This window comes from Sceloporus undulatus, chromosome 9, assembly GCF_019175285.1.
Source record: "Sceloporus undulatus isolate JIND9_A2432 ecotype Alabama chromosome 9, SceUnd_v1.1, whole genome shotgun sequence".
NCBI classification, from domain to species: Eukaryota; Metazoa; Chordata; class Lepidosauria; order Squamata; family Phrynosomatidae; genus Sceloporus; species Sceloporus undulatus.
The window spans coordinates 17,121,411-17,148,193 of NC_056530.1; the positions used below are offsets into that span (position 1 = coordinate 17,121,411).

At 42.1% G+C, this 26,783-nt stretch overlaps 1 protein-coding gene across 1 annotated transcript; it reads right to left on the bottom strand.

Annotated features, from left to right (window-relative positions):
• Window positions 1-914: 914 nt before the first annotated feature.
• Window positions 915-19,064, bottom strand: LOC121915805 (FXYD domain-containing ion transport regulator 3-like). Its single transcript, XM_042440337.1, has 8 exons — window positions 18,950-19,064; window positions 9,792-9,856; window positions 8,032-8,064; window positions 6,078-6,101; window positions 5,496-5,570; window positions 4,033-4,069; window positions 3,789-3,826; window positions 915-2,214 (listed from the first exon to the last, which is right to left on the bottom strand). The coding sequence occupies exons 2-8, from the start codon at window positions 9,832-9,834 to the stop codon at window positions 2,195-2,197; spliced, it is 270 nt and encodes an 89-aa protein (XP_042296271.1). The 5' UTR covers window positions 9,835-9,856; window positions 18,950-19,064; the 3' UTR covers window positions 915-2,194.
• Window positions 19,065-26,783: the final 7,719 nt, after the last annotated feature.

The window sequence follows — 26,783 nt, forward strand, 5'->3', positions numbered from 1 at the left end:
TGCAAACTGAGGACCAAGGCCTGCTCTGTCATTAAGAAAAACAAAGTGGCTGCTTCAAGCATCACATGCTACGAAGCAGCAGCAACAGTGGAGAAGACTATGATCAGGGGTCTTCCCTGCACCCTCTATTGAGGAAGTTGCCTTCAGGTACATAACATCACCACTGTGGAAACCATGCAAATTTGCACCACACTGACAAATTGACAAACTTCTCAGGTAAGATGCCATTCTATCAATCCCAACTGTTTTTTCAAAGCAAAAAGTAAAGCAAAATGCATATAATTTTTTCAACCAACAGCAATGAATTACTTTTCAATCAGGGTAAAGAGTAAAGGATGGGATTGCTTTTAAAAAGTAACACTGAAGCTTTAAGTCTGAACTCAGTCTGAAACAAAGGGATCATCTTCCAGCCTTCAGATCTCTGCATTTGTTCTTATTCCAGAAGTGTTTTCAATGTTTCTCTCCCTAATCACTTGGACAAAACCAAAATAGTCTGTCTTACACAATTCGCCACTTCAAAAATGTGTTGATCACCAGCCAAGGCAATATGACCCTTAAACTCAGCAGACAGAGAGAGAGAATCCAACAACACAAACACACCAAGGCATTTGACAGCAACATTGAAGGACTTGTGCAAAATCAAGTGGTGGATAGCTTTCTAGTGGCTTTGCATTTAATGCTTTGCAGAAACACATTTGCTCTCCAAGCCTACAAGTTCAAGGATTTTGGAACTGCAGACACACACATTCACGAACTGTCAAATGGAGGGAAAGCGGCACAAATCTCCCACAGAGATTTCAAACATTTGCGCCTTCCATTAGTGTCATTCTTCCTTTGACCAAGGTCTCACTTCCAGACATACAACCTTGAAAAAACACACAGACACCAGTTGACAGGAAACCAGTTTGCTCAGTACAAAATGTTTCATTCTTTTATTCTGGGTATCTATTTCTTGCCTTTTAGGGCAGAATCCTACCAAGTTGGATTCATAACATAAGCATTAAAAGTGCAAGGTATTACAATAAGCAGAGCTTTAAAACACACCACTTCTGAACAGAAATGTAGTGCACATAAAATTGTTCACGATCTTCCAAAGTCGAAGCAAAGCCTGGCTGAACACAGCTATTAGGTGACCTGAAAGAGATCCCTTAAGTAATGCGTGGGGCCTTGACCAAAAGACATTACAGAGCTCTCATATCCACATGCATTTTCACTCCTAACCACTAAAAATCTTCTTGACTAGTGTTTTCATTGTTGGATCCAATTCCTTTTTCAGTAAGTCCCATCTGGGGCTGACAAAGGGCCAGGAATGATGGGAGCTGCTATCCAAAATCTAGAGGACACCAGATTGGGAAGGATGCAAGGGAACATAAATAATGGAAATGTTCCCTTAACTCACTTCTCTCACATTTTGTGAAATGGATTTGCCTTCTTGTAATTTGAAGATTGATTAGTGGATTCATAGCAGAGTTTCAGGATGTTATTTTTTGGACTCCAACTCCCAGAATCCCCAACCACTGTTCAAAAATAACCATTTTAAGTTCTCGAAAAGGTTTTAAAATCAATTTCAAATAAAGCTGTCAGAATAAGACAGTTTACTCTAAGGAAGCAGTTGGATATTTAACCACAAGCCTTATAGCAACAGTCCTTTTTTTGTTCTTAAAGCAACAGCCCATATTGATTAAAGCTAAGCGCTTATACATTCATGGCTATTTGAAAAAAATCCAGAAACAATAAGAGTGGGACTGTAATGGCCTCTAAAGTATTTTGGGAGGTGTAAAATGTTCAGACTGCAGAGAATCTTCCATTACAAGACTCCTACCTTTGTTCCCTAACAGAATTCTGCTTATGGCCTCTCTGAACATGCCCTCGCAGCACGACAGTTAAAACCAGTTCAGACTTGTAGTGGTGTTATGCTCTCAATGTAATACCTGAATGTGTGTGCATGCAGTCTCTACAGGAGAAATATCTACATATTAGGTCCCAGGCAGAGAACAGGTCTTGGATCAAAAACCTTCCAGCGCACGCCGGGATTAATTCATTTTTTTATTACATTTTTATAAAAAAAACCAAGATCTTGGTGAGGGGCCAGAATAACAGAGAAAGAAGGTCTGCTGCCACCAGTAGAGAGAGGAAACATTTCGTGGACACGAGACAGGGCAGGTATCTTAGCACAAGTAACAGTTATCTTGACTCAGCACTCACTAGCACCTCCTACAGAAAGATGACAAACCAGAAAGCAAAAATAGAATATTTGAGATACAGAGCACTGAATATCTTCTCTTGCTAACATAGGAGATGAGAACTTGAGACAAGTCAAGAACCAACACAGACCTGAATCCTCTTGGTTGTCCTAAGCAAAGAAATTCCACTGAATCAATGGGAATTGCCTACATGTTATTCCATAATTCATTCAGCAGGTATACTTTAGTTGGGATGAACCAGTAATATTCAGGTCATACTTCATCATAACCCCAAGGATTTTTGTTGTGTTTATTAATACACTTCCCTCAGAAGTCCTCAGATGTCCCCCAGGACCTCAAATTTGCAGACCACCACCCTTCCCAGCAACATAACTAAGAATTTCACTACATCCACTAATTGTCCTGATTTGGTAGGATGGTTCCAATGAATCCTATGTCATCCCACTTTTCCAGCTACTTTTTAAATGTGTCGGGGGCTATACAGATTGTGAGAAAGGATACTGCCCCATTCTGCCTCAGATGGAGACTGTGGCAATGAAACACCACAGCCTTTGGGATGCCTAAAAAGAACCTGCTCCCGTTGGGTTCTTTTAGACCACGCACGGGATGCCAGCACATGATGATGACATCCACACGGCATGGCGCTGTTTGGGTGCTGCACTGTGCAGATGTTATCATTGTACCACCTTCATGGACAGGTGCATGCAATGATGGTGGCCAGGGTTTCTGAGCGTGTAAACACTCAGCCCCTGCACACCCCTAGTTTGAGCCAAGGCTGGTGCAATGCACCTGTCTGTCCAGGCCCTTCCTTTCTTTCTCCTGCTCTCACTTTATTCCTTTGTCTTCAGTTTATTTCAGATTCAGAGTCCTAAATTCAACAGTAGTTTGCATTCAATTGATTCAGTGTGTGTGTGTGGGGGGGGGGAGGATCCTGGCCTTCATAGTATGTTCAGACAAAAACAAATTGCTGCAGCTTCTCCTAGCTTTGTCCTCATTAATAACTTTTGCCATCTTTGGCCAAAATCTGAAGTTGCCTGGACACATGTGACCTGGGTTTCACTTGTGAAATGTTGGGGGTATGTGATTTCACTGGCCTTACTGGCATTTCATAGATGTTGCAAATTCACTTTGATTTTTTAAATTTGGTCATGGAGGAGAATATGTCCGCCTACCTAACCAGGATGATGGGAATGTAACATCTATCATCCCCCACCATTATTGTCACTGCTAATGCTGAACCAGTTCAGTAACTGGTAGACCACATGCTTTCCATCCCTCTGGTCCTCCAGACATTTTTGATTCCTATTCCCCAAAGCAACATGTGCAATGGTCAAGCACAGGAGATTATAGAGGTTGGCCATCCAAAGAGCTGGAGAGCCAATGGTTCATCATTTTCACTTTCAGCAAAGATCTGGTGTAATCTTTGGTAAGCCAAAATAAAAAAGAGCTCACTGGTTCTCCTACTCATGAATGTGAAGGTAGTGCTGTAGCTAAGCATTTTGCTGAAGAAAAATAGTTGCGCCCTCTCATCCTACTCAAGCCACAGTCCCTTGCAATTTCATAAATTCCAGAAGCATTGCTTACCTGGAAGAAGACCCTTTGGTGCCACACCTATCTGGACACTAGACAAGGAAAAAGGACACATTACGATTGGTGAAATCACCACTTTCAACAATATTTTTCTTCCCAGTTTCAGATCAATGGATTGAGGGTTTGCTTTCTCTGCAATCATAGCCAAGTATAGCCCTATCCCTGCATAACCCCTTCAATCCTGGAAGGCAGCCAAAGTTGCCTGTAAGCTGTGTACAGCCACCCATTATCACTATACCTGGATCTCCTCTTGGGTTTACATTTGCACTTTCCACCTAGGAGTAAAAACAAAAGCAGAAAAGGTATCAGAGATATTTACAAATGACACTGTCAGGAGCTTCCCAAATGCAGGAGTGCTAATCACACCTCTGAACAGAACCATAGAATCATATGTAGAGGATAACAATGACTGGCTCCTGGAATTAGAGGTGGCAGAGCTGGACAGTTGGGGGAAGATCTCCTGCCTGCAGTCATGAAGAATTGAAGCTGTTAAAATAAATAGTAGTGCCAGCTATGGGCACCAGATCCCATCTGATCTTGGAAGCTAAACAGAGTTGGCTCTGGTTAATACTTGGATGGCAGAGTGCTAATGAAGACCAGGTGCTGTCGGCTATATTTCAGAAGGTAATGGTAAACTACCTCGGAGTATTCCTTACCAAAGAAAATCCTATGAAATTCATGGGGTCATGGATTCTGCACTTGCATAACCCCAGCTTGAAGACAGACACAGACACACACACAACTTGTATTGGTATATGCCATCTCCATGCATGTGGATGTATGGCACCTGAAAAGCAGAGAAGGAGACATGTAGCTCTCCAGATGATGCTGAATTGCAACTCACATTATCTGTTACCATTAGCTAAGCTGTTCAGGACTCAAGAGAGTTGCATTCAAATTCTATTTGGAGGGCCACATGTTTCCCATCCCTGCTGTAAAGGAAGAGGCTAAATGGACAATATCCAACAAGATCCCTTCTAAACCTAAGCTCACAGTGAGCCAGCAAACCTCTTTTGCTTTACTGTAGTGATTTTGCTGACATTTCAGTGTTCTAAATCACCATGGTAACCACTTTGGCTGAAAAGCAAAGTTGATAAATATATATATATCTTAAAATACAGACAAATAAATATTCTGCTTGCACTGGACCACTCCATCTCCAGAAAGGAGCAGGGCTGCTCCAAGACATTTTGCTGCACGAGGAAGAACAGCAAATGTCACTTTCCAAATCTGAGCCTAGGTGCAGAGTGCTTAAAGCTGGCCAACATATTCTGGCACATGAAGGAGGGATTGCAACAAGTATCATTTTTCCTCCTCTAGCAGTACTGTAAAGTACATATTAAATAGTGATTTGCTGCCTTTTCATGATGGTCAAAATCTGTTGCCTGAGGCACCCACTTCAGGTCTACATAATAGAATCTAAATCTGGCTTTGGTGGGAAAAGGATTCAGATGGTTGAATGCTTCTCCACAGAGGAATTAAGATAAGATAGAAAAATTCTAGGCTATTCTTCCATTGGATGCATGGCGCAAAGTATGTGGATTTTTAATTGTCGTGCAAGCCCACCCCATCTCCATCATTCCAATATGAAGTGGTAAAGTCCAACTTAGTGAGAGATAGGCCAAAGTACATCTGAAACTGGCAATACTGTCCCTGCTCCCTATGGACTGCTTCCTTTCCTGGACCTGAAGATCTACTTACTCAGTAGGATAACAATTCCAAGTAAACAGAGTACACCAGCAAAAATCAAACCGCCAACACGAAGCGAATGCCAGTCTGAAGAAGAAAAGAGAAGATGGTTGTTTTATTTAGGTTAGGCAGAGAGATCAGAAGACTTAAGTGACTATTTCCCAGAAAGGAACTCAGAAGAAGAAGAAAAAAGCTTCCAATGTGAGCAGCACTTGGAATGAATAGATACAGAATAGGATTAAGTAAACTGGAGTGGAATCTGCTGCACTGAACTGTTGGGATCTTCTGCACAAACAAATAAAGCTCACATCCTTCCTCTTATTGTAAATAGCCATTTACAACATCTGTTTATGTGCAACAAACCAAGGTGGCATAATGGTTTGTTTGTTGGAGTAGGACTCTGGGAGACCTGGGGCCAGTCACACCCAGCTTTCGAAGACAACCATGGCAAATCTTATCCAGAAAAACCTTACCGTGAAAACCCTTGGAGAGGGTTGCCATATGGCACATAACAACAACATTTTTGTACCTTTAACTCTTGCTCAAAAGACCTGGGGTGGTTAAATCGGATTGCGGAATATGACTTCAACTTACCATAAAAAAAAGGGCTGTTTTTATCTAGAGAGAAAAAGAAAGAAAGTTGTTTTTTTCCCATTTTTATTTTATCTATTTAATTGATATCACAAAAGTGAAAGATGGATTACTAATTAAATCAGTAATCCTATTAAAAAGATTTAATACCATTTCAAAACACTGAACAACTGATGATAAAAGTACAGTAGTCCACCCCCACCTCCTATTAAAGACCCTTCTATGTTTGGAAATGCATTACTCTCTCCAAATTCATGGGGAATTTGTTCCAGGCCCCCCTCCCAGTGAATTTGGAAATCCATGTATATTCAAGCCCCATAGCTTTGAACGGCTGTGTACTCCTGCATGCGACCATGTGCACGTGTCATGGGTGCATGCACCATTAACTTTAATGGAGGTTGCCCCTCTGTGAATAATCAGAACCACAGATCTCAAGTCAATGAAAACGGAGGGGTGACTATATTGATATTCAAAAGATGAAAGGGCTAAGAATTGGTATGTGTATGCCTTCAAGTCACCTGTCAATTTATAGTGACCCCCATGAATTTCCTATGGTTTTCTTAGGCAAGGAATATGCAGAGGTGGTTTTGCCAGTTCCTTCCTTTGAAATACTGCCTACATCACTGGTTTTTCCTCGCTGTCTCTCATCAAAGCACTAACCAGGTCTGACCCTACTTAGCCTTCAGGATCAGACAGGATCTGGTGCCTTTTGGCATTTAGGCCACATATGACTTTGTATACCAAGATTACTCTTTGGTAGTAATCCCAAGGAGAGAGCCAATGTGGTGTTGTAGTTTGAATGTTGGACTAGGACCAAGGTTCAAATCCCCACTCAGTTATGAAAAGCCACTGGGTGACCTTGGGTAAGTCATACTCTCTCAGCCTTAGAAGGTGGCAATGGCAAACCACTTCCAAATAAATATTGCCAAAAAAACACAAACCATCCTGTAATAGGGTCTCCATAAGCCAGGATCAACTTGAAAACACACAGCAACAACCAGAAGCCCAAGGTGCTTCTAAAAGCACATTTCTGAGTGGATGGTGTACAATTAGAACAGGAAGCAATGAAGTCGTACCCTTGAAAGCATCAAGTTGGCTTTAACAAACTCTGGTTCGGACTGTACCATATCCTATATGAGCTTCCTTCTTGCCTTTTTACAGCCCACCTTCTCAAGCAGGTTGGTCAAAGGTGGTTTTAGACTGTACTGGTTTTACTTCTCAGAAGTGTTTTGACTGGTTCACTTCACCACAGAGAAACTCTCTCCAGAAACACAGTCATTGTCAACATCTAGAACAGGCATAAGAAGCCTGTGGCCCTCTAGGTCTTTTGGACCACAACTCACACAGGCCCTTACTATTGGCCATTCTGAATGGGGCTTCCTGAATTTTAAGTCCAAAGTATATGGAGGGCCAAAGGTACCCAGACCTTGTTTTCTACATAGAATCAGAGTTGGAAGAGACTACAAGAGCGATCCAGTCCAACTCCTTGCCATGCAGGAAATCACAATCAAAGCATTCCTGACAGATGGCCATAAAGCCTCTACTTAAAAACTTCCAAGGAGGGAGACTACTACACTCCAAGGAAATGTATTCCAGTATCGAACAGCCCTTACTGTCAGGAAGTTCCTCTTAATGTTGAGGTGGAATCTCTTTTCCTGGAGCTTGCATCCATTGCTCCGGGTCCTGTTCTCTGGAGCAGCAGAAAACAAGCTTGCTCCCTCCTCAAGTTGACATCCCTTCCAGTATTTAAACAAGGCTGTTATATCACTTCTTAACCTTCTCTTCTCCAGGCATTCAAGACAATTAAAAGGCAATCAAACAGGAAATTTGTAGCTGCCATTACCAATGGAGCAATTTAAAGAATTTCTAAACAGAATGATAAGATCTGTTGTCAGAGTTTAAGGAGATCTTTCGTCACATACAAACACCTGGTATCAGGCTGTGACAAACTACTCACCTGTAGGATCATTTGCCTCCAGGAGAGGAAATGCTGCAGATGAACATAAAAACAGTTATTTCTCAGGCGATGCACAATTACAGCTGCTAAAAGGCTAATATTTGTAGAACAGGGGCATAATGCAAACAAGGCAGAAGTGAGTTGACTACTGTAAGCATGGTTAACTATGTCAGGGGAAAGTAAAAGACTGAGAAGTCTCTGGTTATCATTTGGTATCTGAGCAAGGCTCACTGACTTCCATCTGTTTCACAAAGAATAATATATTCTACGGATCCCGGTATTTGTTGTTTCATATCATCATAACTATCTTTGTATGAATGGCATGTGTTATTTTATTTTAAATCAATAAAGTTATTTTTAAAAAATCAAGCTAAGACTGGGAACACAGTTTTGATACAACCCCCCCCAACACAATTCCTATGATGAACACTTGTTCAGAACATGCTCCATTTTAAGGGTATGCTTGCCCCATCAGACCACTATAGAAGTGCTTGGTTCTGGTTCCTTGAGGGGCATGGGAGGTTGATCAACAACAACAGAACAGATACTGCAAGACTGAAGTAGCCAGTCCCCCATTTCAGATATATAGAATATGTCCATATGGCTTGAACTGCTCATTCTTGGCATGATTAAACTTCATTTGTGGTGAGCTCCTTGAAATTGCTTTCAAGGCTGGGAAGATGATCATGATGTGCCTTAACCACTGTGGCACATTAACCTGGATGCGGGCAACTCTGCCAGGTCAAGGGGCCCTAACTGTCAAATGTACCAAGAAAAGTGGCTTAAAGTCCTCTCCTGGTTTTGAAAAAATGGTGCAAGGAGAGTATGCAATCTGTTTAAAAGGCAAATTGTCACTCCCAAGAATGGGAGGTAACTAAGAGGGGTAACTCACCCTTGAGAGGGACAGAAAAAGTTAGTCTGGGGAAACGGCTGCAAAAACAGCATCTGGAGACTGTCTAGGGCCCTCTCTTGGATTAAATCACACCCAGGCTGCTCTCACTGAGATGCAGCTATGGACATTCAATAAAAATATAGCAAAATCACAAGATTATTACTATTCAATTAACTTTTTAAACAAACTACAAGTCAAAGGGCAATCCACAGTTAATTTGGGTTATTCTACCTCCAGCTAACCTGAATTGTCACCAGGCCAAAGTCTGACTTGTCTAAACAGTAAAACAGACATTTTGTCAGGTATATGGCACTGGAGGCTAAAATGAGTCACTCTGCTCCACTTGGCTGCATCTCCTGCTTCCCAACATGGAGCCAATACTTTGCAAAACAGAAATGTTGGCAATACTATGTTTAATGTTGCAACACTCACATAAGAAAGGCAAATATGGAGGAGATATAATAAGGAAGAAAAGTTAAGGAAGGAAAGTTCTGGAAGGAAATAACAAAGGGGAATAAATGCTATTTTAAAACAACGTAGTCCTGATCTGGATCATGGCCCAATCTAACTGCTTTTTTTGTACACAGAAGTAAAAATGGTTCTAAGCAAGCCTTCACCAACACTTGCATAATACAGAGCGGGAACATTTCTTTTTCAAGCTGCAGCTCCCAGAATTCCCCAGACTTAACCTGCAGCTCGACCCAGACTCTATTACCAGCTTTTGGAAAACCATTCTGCCTATTCTCCAACAGTGTGCATTTTTAATCTCATATACTGCACCATTTTAGACTAATACTGGAACCACTTTGGAAAAGAGCTTTTAAAAAGGCCCCAAGACCAAAGGCAAAGAGGTATTCAAGAGCATTACCAGCCAACAGAAGAAGCAGGATCTCTGTGATGGTAGACTTCATCTTGGCATGTACTGTGTGGTCTCTGAGGCAAAGAAAAGGAAAGAAACATTAGTGAGAAAATGGATGGAAAAACCAAGTGTCAGTATATTTGCTCCATTTGTACTTACTGGCTGCCTTTCCTTTCTCCTAGAACTTAAAAAAGGAAAATGGATGAAACTTCCCAATAGAGGCATCTCAGCCCCACTATGTTCTTAGAACAGATAGTACTTTTAAGTTGGCCAGTAACACAATTATTACTTAGGAAACTGAATTTATAGTTAAGTATCTGATTCTTATCCAACATTCCCAGGTTTCCATCCTGGGCATGCCAGCTAAAAGCATTCAGGTAACAGGTTGTTGTCACCTTGGAGAACCACTATTGCTCAAGAGATAATATGGAGACAGATGGATCTGTCTCCAGTCTAATCCAGTACAAGGGCGCATCCTATCAATTTTATCGCATCTAAACCTCAAGAATTCTAGTCATCCTTGAAACTAAACTTGTCTCAATCCCCAGAGCTCCTTTCCCAGAATGGCCCTCACTTTGTTGTCCTTCCATTGGCTGCACAATGAAACTGTTTTCAGCAGGGTTTTTTTTTTAATCTTTTTAAAATTGCATTGTATTCTTTTAACCTGAGATTTGAATAGTTTTAATGCAGTGAATAGTTTAGCTTTAATTTTCAATTTTTGTATGCTTTTATATTGTTAGTCATTTGTGTCCCAATTTTTTTTGGGGGGGAGGGGAACAGGAAACTCCTGCTAATATCCCCAAATCCGTCAATTCATATATTGACCAACTGAGCCAATATGTTAATTTAAAAAATGATAGGCAATTTGTGTCACCTGTTGTCAGACCACAATTCCCATCATTACCGAATCATTTACATTTTCATTACCTAATCAAAAGAGTGGGGTACAAATAAATATAAATATAATAATAATAATAATAATAATAATAATAATAATAATAATAATAATAATAATAATAGTTAAAACTATGTTTTAGTATTTTTGTTGCAACATTTAGCTGCCACTTTGGAAAGCTCTACAATTGTTTGTCTCCCCTCTCTGCATAAGAAATATATCCTCTCCTTTTCAGGGATAATCAGGAAATCCAAGTCTCAATGCACATTTATGGAAAGATTGATTGATTAATTAATTAATTTAAAAGAATCATATCCCACCTTTCTTCTGCAATGGGATTCAAGCCAGGTGAATGGAGATGAGGCTAACAGTGTTTATTATTTTTAAAACATATAGCCTGCCTCATTTCCCAAAGGAAAGCAACACAGCTATAATCATTATCATAGAAGAAAACATACTGTACTGTATATGGTATTCTATATTCTAATGAGAACAACAAAATTACAGTGCTAACATAACAGACCAAGAACAATTTCTAGGCCAGAAATCAAGACTGAGGGGTTATTCCAGGTGGAAATAATCCAGGTTGAATCTGGGTTGAATCTTTGCTGTTCACATGCATTACGAATGCATCCAATGAAGTTCTTTTTTTGGGGGGGGGGAGAGGAGTCTGCCAATAAAAACCTACTTAACCTGGGATAATGAACATCAGATTCCTCCCCCCAAGTTTTTGTAAAAGATTTGGATTCCTGTATGTGTGAATAACTGATGTGAATAGACCTGGGATAAAACTCTACATGCCTTGAACGTGCTTCAAATACATTCGCATCACCGACTCCATCTTTATTCAAGTGCAGATACATGCGAGAAGCCAAACTCACAGAGATGCACATAGATGCAGTTCCACAGTATGAACAACAATCCTGGAACGTGTGAGTGAGGTTATTTGCATAGTCCCGCTAAAAAACCATGTGAATGACCCCTGAGAAATGGGATTGCCAGTGTGTAAACTGGAGAGGGGTCCTGTACCTTTAATAGTTGTATAGAAGGAAGAATTTCAGCAGGCATTCCTTGTTACCTGGTTGTGTAACAGTCAACACCTGCTGAAATTTACACCATCATTAAAAGTACAAATTTTCATTTTAGCAAACCTATTAAGAAATCATTTTCAAAAAATCAGTCAGGAAAATATTTGGGCAACGGCCTTTGAATGAGCCATGTTTTTGTCGACCATTGAGAATAACAGGCCTAAGGAGTGTCTGTTGGCAAGGCACACTGTAAGGTATGTTAGAAAGAGCCCTATACCAAAACTCCATTTACAAAGTGGCAGAAAGAGTTATCAACATTTTTATGGTCAGGCAACAAACCAAGAATTAAATGGAAATTGATAACAGATGCAAAAGAAAGAGGAGGATTAGGGGTACCAGATATAACAATCTATATTCAGGCCTCTTGTTTACCTTGGTTTTAAATAATGGATTACATTGCAAACAGATAAAATTTAGAACTGGAAGGACATGAATTAAAAGTAGGGTGGCATGGTTGTATATGATATGGAAAAGGTAAAATAGATGCAGACTTTAAACACTGTATTATAAGATGTACATTGTTAAGAATTTAGGGGAAATACAAGGAAAGACTTTGCCCTAAAATGCCAGGTTGGTTATCCATATAAGAGGCCTTTTTAAGAAGAGAGCAGAGAAAGCAATTGGATAACTTAAGGAGATATGCTTAAGGAAGAATGAGATAGATGGAACATTAAAGCGATGAAGCAGCTGGAGGAAGGAGGATTTAATAGCTAAAGTATTCTCAATTGAGAGAGAAAGAGTGAAAGGAAATATGAAGAAATTTCAATATGGAGAAATCTGAATTTGAAAAATTATGTTCAAATTATAAACATTTGACAAGTGAAATATATAAATTACTATTGAGATTTTCTACTGAAGAAGAACCAATACAAGAAGGCATGATGAATTGGGCAAGGAATTTAGGTTATAATATACAAATGAGACTATGGGAATTTATCTGTTTTCATGATCTTAAGAAAAACTTCTATAAAATGATATTCAAATGGTATATGACATGGCCTCATATAAGTTGGAGAAAATATATAAAGGCATGTAATATCTGCTGGAAGAACCATCATGGCATAATGGCTTGAGTGTGGGACTATGACTCTGGAGACCAAGGTTCGATTCTCTGCTTAGGAGACTTTTGGTGAGTTACACACTCTTGGCCTCAGGGGAATGCAATGGCAAACCTCTTGCCATCTTGCAAATAAAACCCCATGATTGCCTTAGAGTCTCCAGAAGTCAAAAATGACTTGTAACAATAATATCCGCTGAAAATATAAAAGAACAAATTGGGTTTTTTTTAATCACATATAATGGAAATGTTTTTAAAAAGCAAGAAACACTGTCTTAAAATCATCAAATGGATGCAAATGATTTGGGGATTTAAATTAGATCTACCAGAATTATATTTATTCAACGTGATAAATTTAGGAGATAAAAAAGAAAGAGAATATAGAGATTTGATCAGCTAAATAATTACAGCTGCAAGACTTTTATGCAAGATGCTGGAAATCCAATAAGATACCAAATAGTATGGAATGGACAGAGAAGATTGGCAGAATTGGACAAATTGACTTAGGGCTAACAGACCACCACTTTGGAGCAGCCTGCCACTGCCCCTTTCAGCACCGGATCAGGGCTGCAACAACTATATGCCGCAGTCCTGATCCAGCCTTTCCCTGGCGCTAAAAGGAACAGCAAAATGGCACTACTTGTTGACCTGGCATCACCGCAGTGGCAAAGCACCCTCCACCTGGGTAGCCACCTGCCATGATCCAGAGGGTGGCAGGATCTGAAGCAAAGGGGTCATTCAGATGTCTTTTTTTAAGCGGAAGGATGCGAATAACCCCACTCACACATTCCAGGTTGGTTATTCACATCTATGCACATCTCTAGGAGTTCAGTTGCTCACATGCCAGCACTTGAATAAACACGGAGTCGATGATGCCAATGTATTTGAAACATAGTCAAGGCATGCAGAGTTTAAACCTGGATTTCCCGGGTCTATTCGCATCCATTATTCACACTGCCGACAATAAATATCTTCAGATGTTGATTCCTTTGACATGGAAGAAATCATCTTACTTTTTAAACAGAGAAAGAAAGGGTAAGCGATAACAAAGAGAGCCAAGAGCAGAATCGGTTTGTACCTAGGTGCTGTTCAGAACGCCCAAGATCACTCTCAGCCAATAAGAAACAAAGCTGGGACTGAAGGCAAACATTCCAAGCGGAACGGACATTCTGTACTAACAGCCCTGTTGTCCTCCAGGGTGCCTAGAAGGGCCGAAAACCAGATGCCAGAGATACAGATCAGTTATTAGAAGGCATTTTCCTTCTAATTGAGTGGATTTCTTTAGTGTTTATAGCTCAACATGCCAATCAGGCAAGCTAAAACATCAGAAGCTTATGGACAAGGAAGAAAGAGATAAAACAGCGAAGGTTAGCAATTTTAGAATTCGTTTCATTAGCCTGATACTAGTCCTCAGGGACATTTACAACTTGCTCCTTGTAGGGGCAGAGTAAAGCCAACGCATATGGAAACAATACATTCTGATGAAGCATTTAGGACTTGTGGATAAGTCAATTCAAGTCAACCATGTGATACCGTGATAAAAAATGTTAATTAACAAAATCAGTTCCGGCCTCTTTGGGGGGGAAATTCTTTTGATAAAAGATCAGAAACATTCCCTGGGGCATGCTGGGAGAGACAGAGTTTTTGGCCTTGTTTCATCCATCAAGGGGTGGCATACTGTGCTCTGCAGAGAAAGTAGAAGTATGCATCACTGAAGTTGGAAGAAAAAGCAGGACTTGGCCAATTGTAGCTGGGGATTTGGGGGTCATAATCGAGTCTAAAATGTAACTTTCCATGCTTCAGTAGGCAACTGCTTTGAAAGAAGAAGCAGTTCAATCTGGCCTTAAGGAGACTACAAGTGAAAGAAATCTAGGAGTCCAAGTAGACCACAAATTGAACATGAGACAACAGTGTGATGCAGCAGCTAACAAGGCCAATGCGATTTTAGGCTGCATCAATAGAAGTATAGTGTCTAGATCAAGGGAAGGAATAGTCCCACTCAACTCTGCTTTGGTCAGGCCCCACCTGGAATATTGTGTCCAGTTCTGGGCACCACAGTTTTAAAAGGATGTTGAGAAACTGAAGCGTATCCACAGGTGGGCGACTAAAATGGTGAAGGGCCTGGAAACCATGCCTTATGAGGAAAGACTTAGGGAACTTGGGATGTTTAGCCTGGAGAAGAGAAGGTTAAGAGGTTATATGATAAATATTTGAAGGGATGTCATATTGAGGAGGGAGCAAGCTTGTTTTCTGCTGCTCCAGAGACTAGGACCCGGAGCAATGGATGCAAGCTACAGAAAAAGAGATTCTACCTCAACATTAGGAAGAACCTCCTGACAATAAAGGCTCTTTGACGGTGGAACACATTCCCTCAGAGTGTAGGGGAGTCTCCTTCCTTGGAGGTCTTTAAACAGAGGCTGGATGGCCATCTGTTGCTTGGATGGAGAGTTCCTGCATGGCAGGGGGTTGGACTGGATGGCCCTTGTGGTCTCTTCCAACTCTACAATTCTATGATTCTATGATTCTCCTTTGGCAATAAGAACTGAGAAAGCTCTGTGCTATAGTGGAAAGGTACTCTGGAGAGGAGTTTGGAGGATTCAGGAAGAAAAAGAGAAAGTAACCTGAACAGAGCTGAGAGCAGAAATAGCTACGTGCTTAATAGGAGAAGGCTGAAGAGAGGAGCTGGAGGCCTTTCCCTTATCAATTCAAATCTTACTCACCAAATTTCTCAAGGAGGTTCAAAGGCCACAGAAAATATACAATCAAGCATCTGTCTTAATAACTAGCCAGGTACCGCAGGTAGAAAGCAGATTGCATCAAACATGATTCAAGCAACACATTTCAGAAACAACTGGTTTTCTAGCGGAAGGGTCAGGGCCGAGGGCAACGCGGCAAAGAATGCTGGATGTCAGTACACTTCTTGCATCCAAAAGCATGGAGAGCCAAGGCCATAATCTGATTGGCAAGCCATAGAACAATGACTTTCTTGGAAATCTTAAATTACTAACTCATTATGACAGCATTATTGTGAAAGGGAAACAAGCTCCGGCAAGCTCAAGGAATCTGCTTGGTTCCAAGCCAGCTTTCATGATGGGCTTTTAAGTTTTAACCCAAACCTTTAAAGCAATTTACTGAAGGAAGAGGCCCAGAATTCCATTAGAACTATGTTTTAAAGAGAAACAGCAAAAGCAAAATTATGAGACCAAGCTGGAAGTTGCTATTAAACGATATAGTGATGGCTGCTGGTTTAACCATAAGGCAAAGCCACAAGAGAGACAGTGTGGCATAATGGTTAATCTGGACTAGGACTAAGATGACCCAGGTTCAGATGCCCCTAAACTCCTTATGAGACCTTGGTCCAGTCACTATCTTTCTCAACCTAACCTACCTTACAGAGTTGTGATAATAAAAGGAGGAAGACTGTGTGCATAAAATTTGCAAATCACTTTAAGCTCCTTGAAGGAAAGGTGGATACAAATGTAAATGATACACAGAATAAGTAAACTGGTGGCAAAGTAGTGTCGCTTGTGCAATGTTGTAACTTTTTAGACTCTTGACTTATTTCCACCTCTCACTTGGCATCTAGATGGTAGTCTGCTTTTTCAAATGATTTACTGGCCTCCTCAACTGACCTCCATGAAAGTAGACCTAGGGCCGGAACAGACAGGCCAAAATAAAGCTGCTTCGGGTCACTTTGGAGGTATGCAGTTTAAATGACGCATGCATCTTAAGAGGTCAAAAGCTGTGCCAACGCTGCGCTCCAGTCCTTAGGGCTGGAGCATGGCTTTGGCATGGCATTCAGCCTCTTGGGACACATGCAGCATTTAAACAGCATACCTCCAAAGTGACCCGAAGTAGCTTTATTTTGGTCTGTCTGTTCAGGCCCTATAATAAGAGAGGAAATATGATAGCTGAGCACAACAAGCAAGTAGTCGCTCTCCTGACAAAGGAGAGGTTTGCACTTCCAATATGTTTCCCCTCCAGAAATATGGTCCTCCTCAGGAAAGGAGAAAACAGAAAGAAACAGGGCAGGCTTCATTCAAAGGAGAGACGTGGCAATAGCAATCAAAGAATACAATACCTAGTCAGATCAAATCATGTCAATAAGGCTTCAGGGAAAACCTGTAAATATTACCATAATCCAAGTATATACGTCAACCGCAGAGGAAGAAGACATAAAGAGATTCTATGACAGAGTTCAGGACGAAATTGACAACACACCAACATAGGATTTAAAGCTAATCATAGTAAATGGAATGCTAAAGTAGGAAGCAATTAAGAATCAAAAAAGCAACACGAACCAACCATGTCAAACTGCAGAACCTTACTGCTGCAAGCTGCAAGCTTAATATGATGTTAAGGTCTAACTTTCCCTTACCTATTTTCACCCCATTGGTTCTGTTTTGTTTAACATCTCTGCTGAAGGGTTCTGGAGAACCCAAAAGATTGCTCATATCCTTGTGACATTTTTGTTTGTGGCAATAAAGGTACAGTATCACCTAACTGTGACTTTTGGATTGTTCTTTTGCAAACTGGTTCTTTCAAGATGCCCAAGTTACTTCCTCCCTTGGCAACCTGAGAGGCCAGAAGGTATGCACTATTCAGAGAAAACAAAATAGGAGTAAATGCAAAAATAAATAAATAAATGTAGGTATCTTGGGTGGGGGGGAGCCAAGACCGAAAGAAAATTATTATTAAGACCATTCCAAATAGAAAATTATTATTAAGAGTATTCAAAATGCCACAAGAATGTGCTGATTTTCTCAAGGCAAAAAGCTATTTAGAGGCTTAAGCTCTGAAGTTACATCCGCACCCACACCCTCAATAAAGGCTGCTGCCATCACCTGCAAGAAACAAGAGGAAAAGCAACCTGGCAAGCAGCCTGGCTGTATCTAATCCTGAGCGGCAGCTCCATAATTACTACCATAGGAGCCTGAAACCTACTCCCAGCTTCTAGAGAACTGACTCCTATTAGTCCCTCCGCTGTCGCAATGGGTAAAGCAATTATTTGCATTTGGACAAAGGGATCAGAGCGATTCCGTATAAGTACATACAATGTAGGTGCCTTGCACTGGTTTCTGAAACAAGCCCACTGACCGAGGTAATGTATAAACTGGGCCAAAGTCTCAAAGCAAAGTCTGAAGACTCCCCGATGGACAGTGTGTGTTGCTGCACATACACATTGTCCACACTGCAAATTTAAATCCTTTCTTCTTGGACATTGTTCCCAACTGTGGAATTCTACATTTTTAGGAACACATTAGAAGCTTCTCATTCACTTTGCCAGGGTTCCTTTGGGAAAGTTATATACTATGGGCCTGTACAGACCGGGGGAAAGACACAGACAGAGGCAACCCCTTTCTCCCCCAGATTGTAGCCGCGCCAACCAACGGCGCAGCAATGATGTGCTTGGGAAAAGGAGCCATGAATGTGATGATGACCCATGTTCCTTAGGTATGCAAAGTAGGTCTGTTTTCATACTTTAACCATTTGAAAAAAGGAGTAAATTTCGAGCAGTTAGACTTTTTTAAAAAATACCTTTCTAATAAATTTGGAAAGCTACAAAGGACTGGACACAATGATCTATAATCATAGAAGATAATCTGTATGTTCATGATGTTCACTTTTAATTTAACACTTATACTAACAGATATACATTTATAACACTCAGCAGTTGTATATTATGACTCTCTCTCTCTCTCTCTCTCTCTCTCTCACACACACACACACACACACACAAATTGTAATATCATTTCTTCCAAGTAATACTTTCACTGAGAGTACTTTCAATACTTTCAATGAGAGCACTTACTGCTGTTCCTTTGGGGATGTCCCTGTCTAGACTGTGGGAAGAAACAGATTCTCCATCTCAGCCCTAAATATTTGTTGTTGTGTTCCTTCAAGTCGTTTCCTGTTGCCATCCTCCGAGGCTGAGAGAGTGAGACTTGTGCCCATGGTCACCCAATGGGTTTTGGCATTGCCGAACTGGGATTCAAACCCTGGTCTCCAGAGTCATAGCCCAATGCTCAAACCACTACACCATGCTGGCTGCCTCATAGTCAGTAACTGGGTCCTAACTAAGGCCCAGGACCCCTTCTCTCCCCTCACAGAATCCCCTTTTACTCACTCTGTCCTGGGATACTTCAGCAAAGGCAGAAGCAACAAACTAGGCAGCAGCAATCCTTGGCCTAAATAGCACCTCAGAGGCCGCACCCAGCCAGGTGAGGAGGAACAGGTTTCACTGCTGCAGGGAAGGGAAGGGCAGCTCGGCCTTTTTTTGTTTGCTTGCTTGCCTTCTCTTTGCAAAGGAACCATTATAGAATCATGGAGTTGGAAGAGACCCCAAGGACCATCCAGTCCAACCTCCTGCTGATAGGGTAAAAAGAGCAAAAAGGTCAAAGGCTGAAGAACAGTGAAGGTAAAGATATCTGGAATAAAAGTTGAATAAATGATAACAAGGTCCAAAAAGTTAAGTCTGACTGTGTGACAAGAGATTGCCAAAGTTTGCATAGGAAGTGCTCTTGCAAGCTAAACTGTGTCTAGAAAATTTCATCTTGTGGTTAGGCTAACAGTAAATGCATAAGGGAGGGGGAGAGAAAGTGCAAATTGCTAAATTGCTGATAGAATCATAGAATCATAGAGTTGGAAGAAACCCCAAGGGCCATCCAGTCCAACCCCCTGCCATGCAGGAAATCACAATCAAAGCATCCCCGACAGATGGCCATAGATTGCAAATTCAGACACGCTTAGGTTGCATGAACTAAGAACATGAGATATAATGTAATCGTTTAAGCAAACTGAAAATTTGTAACATCTTGTGGTTTCTGTCAATAAAAGAAATGTACAGCCTTCTGTTCGGGGCCAGCTTCCTTGAAGTTATTCAGGAGCTGGTCCGCTAGCGAATAAAGTCATCTGAGAAACTGGACTTTGGTCTGAGACTCAATCATTAATTGAATAACTATTTTTTAACCGTAACACTGCCATGCAGGAACTCACAATCGAAGCGTACCCGACAGATGGCCATCCAGCCTCTGTTTAAAAACCTCCAAAGAAGGAGACTCTACCACACTCCTAAGGAGTGCGTTCCGCAGTCAAACAGCTCTTACTGTCAGAAAGGTCCTCCTAATGATGAGGTGGAATTACTTCTCCTCTAGTGTGAATCCATTGCTCTGGGTCCTTTTCTCTGGAGCAGCAGAAAACAAGCTTGCTCCCTCCTCAATATGACATCCCTTCACATATTTAAACAGGGCTGTCATATCACCTTTTAACCGTCTCTTCTCCGAGCTAGGAGTTTTCCACCCTTTGGATAGTTTCAACAGGGCTTCCCTGTTCCTGGAGAAGGCCTGCACACAGCACTCTTTGTCCACATGCCTTCCTTTTAGACCTAAAGGCCAATTCACACTGAGCAGTAGCCAGACTGAGAACTGGAGAGGGCTCCTGTCCCTTCCATGGTTGTGTAAGAAGTGGTTACAGTTAGAATTGTATAAGCCATTATATTCCCCATCACTATGAGAGCTGAACAGTGGGAAAGTGGGTACATCAATTCATTCTTAGAATCGTAGAAGAGACTCCAAGGGCCATCCAGTCCAACCTTCTGCCATGCAGGAATACACAGTCAAAGCAGCCCTGAAAGATGGCCATCCAGCCTCTGTTTAAAGGCCTCCAAAGAAGGTGACACCACTGCTCTTCGAGGAAGTATGAATCACAGCCGACTTATCTAGTGCTTAAATCTGGCACTGGCTAGGTCTCGTTTTGTAATAAAATGTTCTCTTCCTATCTTTTCTGCACGTATGCACCATCCGTCCAGTTTGTGACAGCCTTCTGGCTATTCTCCTCTGTTGGATGTCAGAGGTCTAGCCAGTCTGTCCTGAACCCATCAAGCTACCCTGCTGTCCTAAACTGAGGTGGAAGATGTTGTCACGATACTACTGTTTTGTTTTTGTCAAATATATTTTATTGGATTTATCAAACATATATATTTTAAAAGTTACAAACAAATAATGGTACCAAGCACTTCTGGCCATCGTATCTGCTTGAGATGTCAACTGTAGAGACAGATCGAGAAGTACTCTCAAACTGTGAACTTCGTCCTTCAGGGGAAGTGTGACCCCATCCAGGACAGGTTGGTCAATTTTCTTCCCCAGACCTGAGGTGCCTATTGCAAGTACCTCCATTTTCTCTGGATTCAACCTGAGTTTGTTTTCCCTCATCCAGCCCATTACGGACTCAAGGCAGGTATTCAGAGGAGAGATGCCATCCTTAGTCACTGAAATAGTCGGAGGCATAGAGAAGCATATTTGGGTTTCATCAGCATACTGATAACACCGCACCCCATGTCTCCGGATGATCTCTCCCAGTGGTTTCATGTAAATGTTAAACAGCATGGGGGACAGAATGGCACCTTGAGGGACACCAGATGTCAGCTCTCTCTTAGAGGAGCAACTGCCCCCCAGCCTCACCATCTGGAATCTGACTGAGTGGTAGGAATGGAACCACCAGAGTGCAGTGCCTCCAATACCTAACTCCCTCAGGCGTTCCAGAAGGATACCATGGTCTATGGTATCGAAAGCCGCTGAGATGTCCAAGAGCACCAACAGGGTCACACTTCCCCGTCGATGCCCAGATGGAGATCATCGACTGGGTTTCTCTGGGTCTTCCAGTGCAACTCTGTGGTCAATATCCACCAGAAATTGTTCATATAATTATGATGAAGGACCTATAGATGTCTAGAAAAGTGTTCTCTCTAGGAATCTCTTAGGTCCTCCTGGTGGACCTCTGATGGACATTGACTATAGAGTTGTGACACCATAACTGGAGGACTTAGAGAATCCTAGAGAAAACATATTAATCAAATCCATGAAATAACCAAGTCCACAAAAGTGAAAGCTGCGGATGTGGAGAGCCAGTAGTATTTATGTTTTGCAGTAAAACTAGAACAAAGATATTGTGTAGCCTTAAAAGTCAGAGCAACTTGTGGTCCTCCAAGATTCCATCAGCCTTAACCTGCATAGGGTTGTAGAAGTCACACTCCCATTATGGGCCATGTGAGAACTAGAGACAAGGAGCAATAAAAGACAGGTAATAAAATTTCAACTCTCATTAGCAATAGAAAAAAGAAGTTACTGTTTCCCTCCTGTATGATTTTGAACATCTTTGCCTGATGAAGAAGCCAATGAAGCTTTGAAAGCTTGCATAATGTATTTAATGCTTTGGAGCTGGCCCAAAGAAGGTATCACTTCTTGTGGATTCTGTTAATGCTGATAGATTCCTCAGCCCCACTGTCTTGGTATTAGTATTGTTCAGGGATTTGAGAGGCCAATTTAAACAATCTTATCAAAAGCAGGAAGGAGATGTTGAAACACAAAGCGGCTATAATCAGAATAGCCTTGGGAGCCTCCTGACAATAAAAGCTGGTAAACTAACAAATGGTTGATCTGTAATAGCTGGAGCATATCCTGTTCATTTGGTTCCCACCAAGGTGATGCTTTCAGGATGCTGGGCTAGATAGATTGTTTTCCCCCTGATGCAATAGATACAGTGCCTCTCCCTTGCAGTATGGAATAGTCCCACTATCACTGTAACTTGATTAGACCTGGCTATAAAGGACCGTGGGGAGGTTATATTCTCACCTGAGATACATTTGGGAGATTTATTTGTGGAGGCTACAATTCCTAGAATCCACTGTGATAATGGCCATTGACAGTATGGTGCAAAAAATATAACTTTTCTGAGCTCTACCTTTGCCTCAACTGTCTCCCAAGAGGAAGCCATAGAAAAGATAGAGATGAGGGAGAAAACCTCTTTGAAAGTACAGTAGCATTTGAGGAAAGATCTCTGGGTATCAGGATGGATGTAAAACAGCAATACAGTGTTCTTTAGTTCATTAGTCTGCTTCTGTTAACACACCAGCAAAATGGGAGGATGAAGAAAAGCAGCCACTATCATGATTCTTAGCCATGAAAGAAAAGACTGCTTAAATCCAGCCCATTAGTGGCCTCTGCCAAGGTCTCTGCTTATCTATACAGTATGTACAAGTCTAGAGTTACTTAAAAGGTGAAATGGTATGCAAAGGGATCTTGAGTAGTTTTTTGTGGGTTTTTTTGGGCTATGTAGCCATGTTCTAGAAGAGTTTATTCCTGATGTTTCACCAGCATCTGTGGCTGGCATTTTCAGAGAAATTCGGAACTCCTGCTCCAGAAGTACTGCTCATAAGTGACCACACCAGGCAACACCAATTCTAGGGATACCACCAATGCTATGGCCTGGTTTTTCCAACAGTAGTATTGCTAAGGTGATGGTGATGGTGTCACCCCACTTATGGTGTCACCCAGTGTGGCCTGACCCCCCTCCCCCCACATACACATATACTGCCTAGTGACGCCTCTGCCACAAGGCCATCATGGATGAGAAGATTCTCAGTCATTGCTCAGCAAGCAACTGGTTTACTGCTCCAAGAGTGACCAAGTGGCAAAGGGAGCAGTGACTGAGATTGGTTGTTTTGTATGTGTAGTAGAACAGTGGAACAAACTCCCTCGGAGTGTAGTGGAGTCTCCTTCCTTAGAGGTCTTCAAACAGAGGCTGGATGGCCATCTGTCGGGAAAGCTTTGGTTGTGATTTCCTGCATGGCAGGGGGTTGGACTGGATGACCCTTGTGGTCTCTTCCAACTCTACGATTCTTTGATTCTAGTAGGTTTAACATCAAGAAATATGTATTTGGAGGTGATGCAGTGGCACCCAAGAAGAAAGGGGGCAGCAGCTCAAAAAAGTTTGCAGACCATTGCCCTAGTGGAAACTTTCTACTTGGCCACTTCTCATATTCTAGGATAGCAATTCCTAATTTGGGAGTGTTGTTTTGGATTACAGCTCCCAGAATCCCTGAGCACTGGCCATGGTGGCTGAGGGGTTAAGTCCAACTATATCTAGGGACTCAGAACTGGAATCACTTTTCTAAAGAAACACAGCGTTATATATATATATGAGAGGGCTGCATTTAGCAGAAGGCACAGGAACAGCCTCAGCTTTCATTACAAGTTCACAGTGCTGTAAATTTGAAGCTTTTCTAACTATATGAAAAAAGAACCTCTGTGTATTGAAGGTGCATAAATAGGAGTGTGGTGGCACAAAAGACCCAGTATGTCACCACAGTTGCAGCTGCACAAAGATCTTCCCTTAGAAAAAGCTTAACGCAGCAGAATTCATGGCCCTGGGATACTCCATTCCCACTCTCTTCTCCCAGGGCAGTGGCTGCTTTTTTGGATCACACTCTCTCTTTTTGATTGTCTGTTTATAGGTCAGCATTTCAAGAGCAGGGGTGGAGGAACCAAGCCCAGAATGTACAGTACCTGATGTGCATACCAATGAACCCTTTGGCAGAGGGACAAGGAGGGGTGCATGGGGGGGGGGTCAGATAGTATCTTAAGTGCCTTGGCCTGGTAACAACTTGTCAAAAGTCCTCAGATCTTTCAGGATCTGTAGGGAACATGAACATTACTTCCCAATTAGAAGGCCTGGAAGCAGGCAGTGGGAGCTTTTTGTGGGGCCCTGGGGCTAGGAAGGTACTACCTAATGCATATGCTTTGGCTCTACTGATTTTATTCTACAGTGCTTGTTACTACAAGTCACTGGCCATAGGGGTTCCTTCTAAGGGTCACTGATTTATCATAGCATTAGTTTCCAGGAGACAGGCTAATCCTCCCACTCCAGATGCCACATCTGCACTGAAGCTGGCCCAGTGTGCTGTTCAAGGACAGTGTCAGCATGAAGGGGGCTTGAACAAGATGCTCTCTGTGTCCCCACCCAATCCCTGAGTGGGCCCACTTTCTTTTCACTGGGTCAAGGACGTAGCCAGGGGGGGGGTTCTTGGGGTCCGGACCCCCCCTCCATTAGATAAAATGAATGGTGCGTGCTGCCACGCCGCCACACCCAAGCCCCATTATAATGGTGGCACTTAGTCTGGACCCCCCCCTTCCCAAAATCCTGGCTACGTCCCTGACTGGGTGTCACTAGAGGGGTGCAGGGGTGCAGAACGCACCAGGTGACACCACAGAGGGGAGCGAACACCTGGTGGGGTTGTCACTAACTGCCCATCCCAAGGCTCTTCCCCAATGTCCTCCCCTTGTCATCCAGTGAACTGGATGAAGTTAGGGTGCAGATTTGTTTTACCTAAGCCTTATTCCCAGAATCCCCTGATGTCCTCTAGCCCATGTTGCTTTTCACCTTGCAGGCAGGGGCAAGTGCAGAGCTCTGTGGCACTTTCTGCACAGAGAAACAGATTTGACTGGTCCTTAGATTCTCCAGGCCCTGTCTGAGCTGGCAATGACTTAGTGGGCATTCTGATGACCTGCTCCTCCAGGTATCATCCATGTTCCAGGCGGGCTTTGTCTGCCGTTCAAGATGCAAAACTGCCTCAGGGTTACAGTGGAACCAGGATGGGCTTAAAATGGCTGGCACCACCAATAATGCTTAGACTACTCTGTTGTACTCTAAGTACTCTGTACTTCCTCCACATGCGTAGACAACAGATGTAAAGCTCACACCAATGAGGAACATATAATATGCTTCTGAATTTTCATGAACAGTCCGCCTTTCATTTCTAGCAGCAGAGAAGGAGGAGGGTTTGCAGACATACTCCTACACACACAGCAGAAGCAGAAAGGCGCATATTTATAGATTCTTTAAATTAGCCCAGTTTGGTTTTGACCAGTGTTCAGTTTAAATTTTATTGCTGGCAAACTCTTCAGCTGACAGTGGCTTGTTATTCTTCAGATCAACCACATGTCCCAACATCACCAGACAGCAAAGTCAGTGGCCATGCTGGCTGGGGATGATGCATGGTGCAGTGATTTTCCTTCTCAGCAAGAAAAATGAAACTCATATAAGTGCTGCTGCAGGGACATCTTATCACTTGAAGAGTTGGGAGGCACTACGACTATTCATTAGGCTTTTTAAAGAATTGTTTTTTTGTTGCATTTATGTTCCTTATTACCTCTCTTGAACTCAAGGTGGAGTATCTGGTATCTGCCTGTCCAACAACAACGTTGCATGTTCAGTCAGGCTGAGAATAACCCTGTATGTTTTGCAACTTGTTTACTTATTCTCTGTCCAACACTAACCACTGCTCCGTACTGTCACTGTAACCACTCCTCCCCCCCAAAAAAAAAATCTATTCTGGTGTCTTCTCCAAAATTTCGCAATGAAATTTTTGCAGGGTGGGGATCTGGACCGAGATTTCCTTCTCTACACATATTATGCAACACAGAAAGTAGCAACTGTACTGCTCCTGATAAGACTGGTTTAAAAGAGGCATTCATGCTGCGCTTCCTCTGGAGATCTAGATCTATTTAATTACTTGAAGACAAATGTTTTTAAATAACTGCCCAGGGCTCTGCAAAAACTCTTGTTGCCTTGGCAGGACTGGAACAAAGGGAGCCTCCTCCCATGGGAGGGAGGACTAGCTGGATATTTTGCATTGCTCTACCTATGTTATGGGAGGAGCAAGCAAACCTTTCTTGGACGGTGCATGTATGTGCCTTCAAGTTACTTGTTGACTTATGGTGACCCCATGAATTCCATAGGGTTTTCTTAGGCAAGCAATACTCACAGGTGTTTTTTCAGTTCTTCCTCTGAAATATAGCCTACAGCACCTGGCATTTGTTGGTGGTCTCCCATCCAAGTACTAACCAGGGCTGAACCTGCTTAGCATCCAAGATTAATCATAGAATTGGAAGAGATCCTGTGGGCCTTATGTTCACTCCCTGCTATGCAGGAAAACACAATCAAAGCATCCCCAACAGATGTCTAAAAAGCCTCCAAAGAAGGAAACTCCACCACAAACCACACTATGAGGCAACGTATTCCACTGTATTCCACTGTTGAGCTTCATACGTTTCACACCGATGTGAGATGCAAACAGGTCAACTTGAGAATGGCCTCAACAGCAAATCATGGGCCAAAGATTAGCT